The sequence below is a fragment of the Berghia stephanieae genome, chromosome 2 (genome assembly GCF_034508935.2).
Source record: "Berghia stephanieae isolate SIO BIC M18660-M18661 chromosome 2, UCSD_Bste_1.3, whole genome shotgun sequence".
Taxonomy (NCBI): Eukaryota; Metazoa; Mollusca; class Gastropoda; order Nudibranchia; family Aeolidiidae; genus Berghia; species Berghia stephanieae.
The window spans coordinates 21971068-21973567 of NC_088361.1; the positions used below are offsets into that span (position 1 = coordinate 21971068).

At 43.0% G+C, this 2500-nt stretch overlaps 1 protein-coding gene across 2 annotated transcripts in view; it reads right to left on the reverse strand.

Annotated features, from left to right (window-relative positions):
* The window catches only part of LOC144964498 (semaphorin-1A-like), a 156186-nt gene that overhangs the window by 18138 nt on the left and 135548 nt on the right, over positions 1-2500 (reverse strand). For both annotated transcript variants that reach the window (XM_078898868.1, XM_078898869.1), the window contains exons 12-13: positions 2462-2500; positions 2158-2279 (exon numbers count right to left, since the gene is read on the reverse strand). The exon at positions 2462-2500 is cut by the window's right edge and continues 109 nt beyond it. In XM_078898868.1, coding sequence (XP_078754994.1) covers positions 2158-2279; positions 2462-2500 — 161 coding nt within the window. The remainder of the gene's footprint in view (positions 1-2157; positions 2280-2461) is intronic.

Consider the following 2500-nt stretch of genomic DNA (forward strand, 5'->3'; position numbering starts at 1 on the left):
TTTATATACCTCTCCTTTCGTTTTTCCACTCACTCCCAACGTCCGAAATTTTGAAATTTGAAAATTTCACTATTAAAAAAAAACAGACTACGTACACAACAACACCAACATAAAGAAAGTACCTCGTTATGTAATATTATGTATTACAAACAACAAAGTCATAACCAAAGGCCCGAACGATATTATGCAAATTAGTATTTTCCCATGAGTCGATAGAGGTTTGACCGAGCGCCCTGCGAGAACACACGGCCCTAACCCTGTATAATCCAATCACATCTTTATAACACGGCCCTAACCCTGTATAATCCAATCACATCTTTATAACACGATATAAAAAACACGACATGAAGAAAACAATAACAATGCCAGGACGAGGGTTGCCATGTTGGTGTTTTTTTGTTTTTATGTTATAGGACTCCTTTGCGAGTTCTGTTTTATTTAAAGCCAAATTTACACAAGTCATGATGAATACTTTGAAATACTCGTGTTCATTTAATCCTTTCCCAGTTTTCCAAGCTGTCCGAACTTTTAAAGAGCTTTTTTCTTGTTTTTATTCATCTTTTCATTTTTAAAAATTCTGTTTCAAATATGAGCAACAATAATAATGCACTAAAAATCACGCTGGGTTGCCAAAAAATATTTTTTCAATGAACGATTTTTAAAACGGCCAAAATTTTTCGGAATTTGGCATTTGCATTAACCAAATCGGCAACTCTCTGGCCAAGACCAAATCTGGTGAAAAAAAACAAAAACATCCCAAGAGTGAGGGGTTGAAGACCAGGGGAAGGCGCCAGTCCAGGGGCGGTGATGATAATCATAAATATTAATGGGCTGCGACATCGTAAAGTCGCCAATACAGGATACTAGAGGGACAACCAAAGTAAAGGCGACAAATTTGGTCTCCGTAGTTCCCCGTGTCCTCACTAGGCTCCATGGGCGTCCCGTCCCCAATTTGCATGGCAATGGGGTCCCCCACCGGGGGTCTGACGGGGTCTGACGTGTCCTGAAGATCTGACGCCGGTACCCCCGGGATGTGGCACTGGTTGATGGCGGAGGTGTCGGTGATAACGATAGGGCGGTGGTGGGATGATGAGGGGGAGGCAGATGAAGTGGAGGAAGAGGAGGAGGAGGAGGAGGAGGAGGAGGAGGAGGAGGAGGAGGAAGAGAGAGGAGGAAGAGGAGGAGGAGGAGGAGAAGAAGAAAAAGAAGAAGAAGAAGAAGAAGAAGAAGAAGAAGAAGAAGAAGAAGAAGAAGAAGAAGAAGAAGAGGAGGAGGAGGAGAAGGAGGAGGGGATGGGGTAAAAGGAGGCTGGAGGTGGGATGGAAAAAATAACACGAGGAAAGCAATGAGGAGCAAAACCGGGGGGAAGAAAGAGTGAGGGTGGAGGGGGTGATTATAAAACAATCCCAGACCTGTGCCAATTCCGATTCCCCCCCCCCCCCCCCACCCCCTCAAAAAAAAAGGAAATTGTAATACTTTCGCCCCCCCCCCCCCCCCGCCCTCTCTCTCTCTCTCTCTCTCTCTCTCTCTCTCTCTCTCTCTCTCTCTCTCACCCCTCCCTTTAATGCCAAAAAAGGCATAATATTCTCTCTCCTATACTACAAGTCGTGGCTGGCTGAGTCACCAGGCCATCCAAAGTAGAATGGCCCGAATGACGTCATCACTGGCCTGGACATCGGGATGGTGGAATGATCACAACTCGTTTAATTTGTGGTTTACAACGATGAACGTTTCAAACTGATCGCTTGACAATACTTGGTTGAAAACCATACCGACTGAAGTGAATGAATGAATGAATGAATGAGTGAATGAATGAATGAATGAATGGATGTGAGTAAATGAGTGAATGGATGAATGAAAAATGAATGAATGAGTGGATAAATGAATGAGTGAGTAAATGAATGAATGAATGAATGAAAGAATGAATGATGAATGAAAGAAAGAATGACGGATGAATGAATGGATGAATGAAAGAATGAGTAAATTAATAACAGATCAATGAAAAAGGTCAGTTATAAGTGAATGAATAAACTAATCAATGAGTGGATGAATGTGTGAGAGGAACTGAATGGACAAAAATCCTGTAAATAGATGATACGATAAAACAGGGCTTGAAATCGTAGCAGATTATATTTCAATAAAATAATATTAACTCACTTGAAGCTGGTGAAGACCAGCATGGGCTGACCACCTCTGGCCGGCACAGCCTCGTCCATCAGAGGGTGAGACTTGATGAAGTCTAAACTGTCGAAGGAGAGACCCATGCTGTTGTTTGTACACTGGGGATGAGAATGGATGGCAGAAGGGATTTAGTGGAATGGATGGATGGATAGAGGGATGGATAGAGGAATGGATAGAGGGATGGATGAATGGATGGATAAAGGGATGGATGGATGGATGGATGGATGGATGGATGGATGGATGGATGGATAGATAGATAGATAGATAGATCAGGGCTCACCTTCTCTGGGTGTATTTTTGGTGTTGACTCCCAACTGAC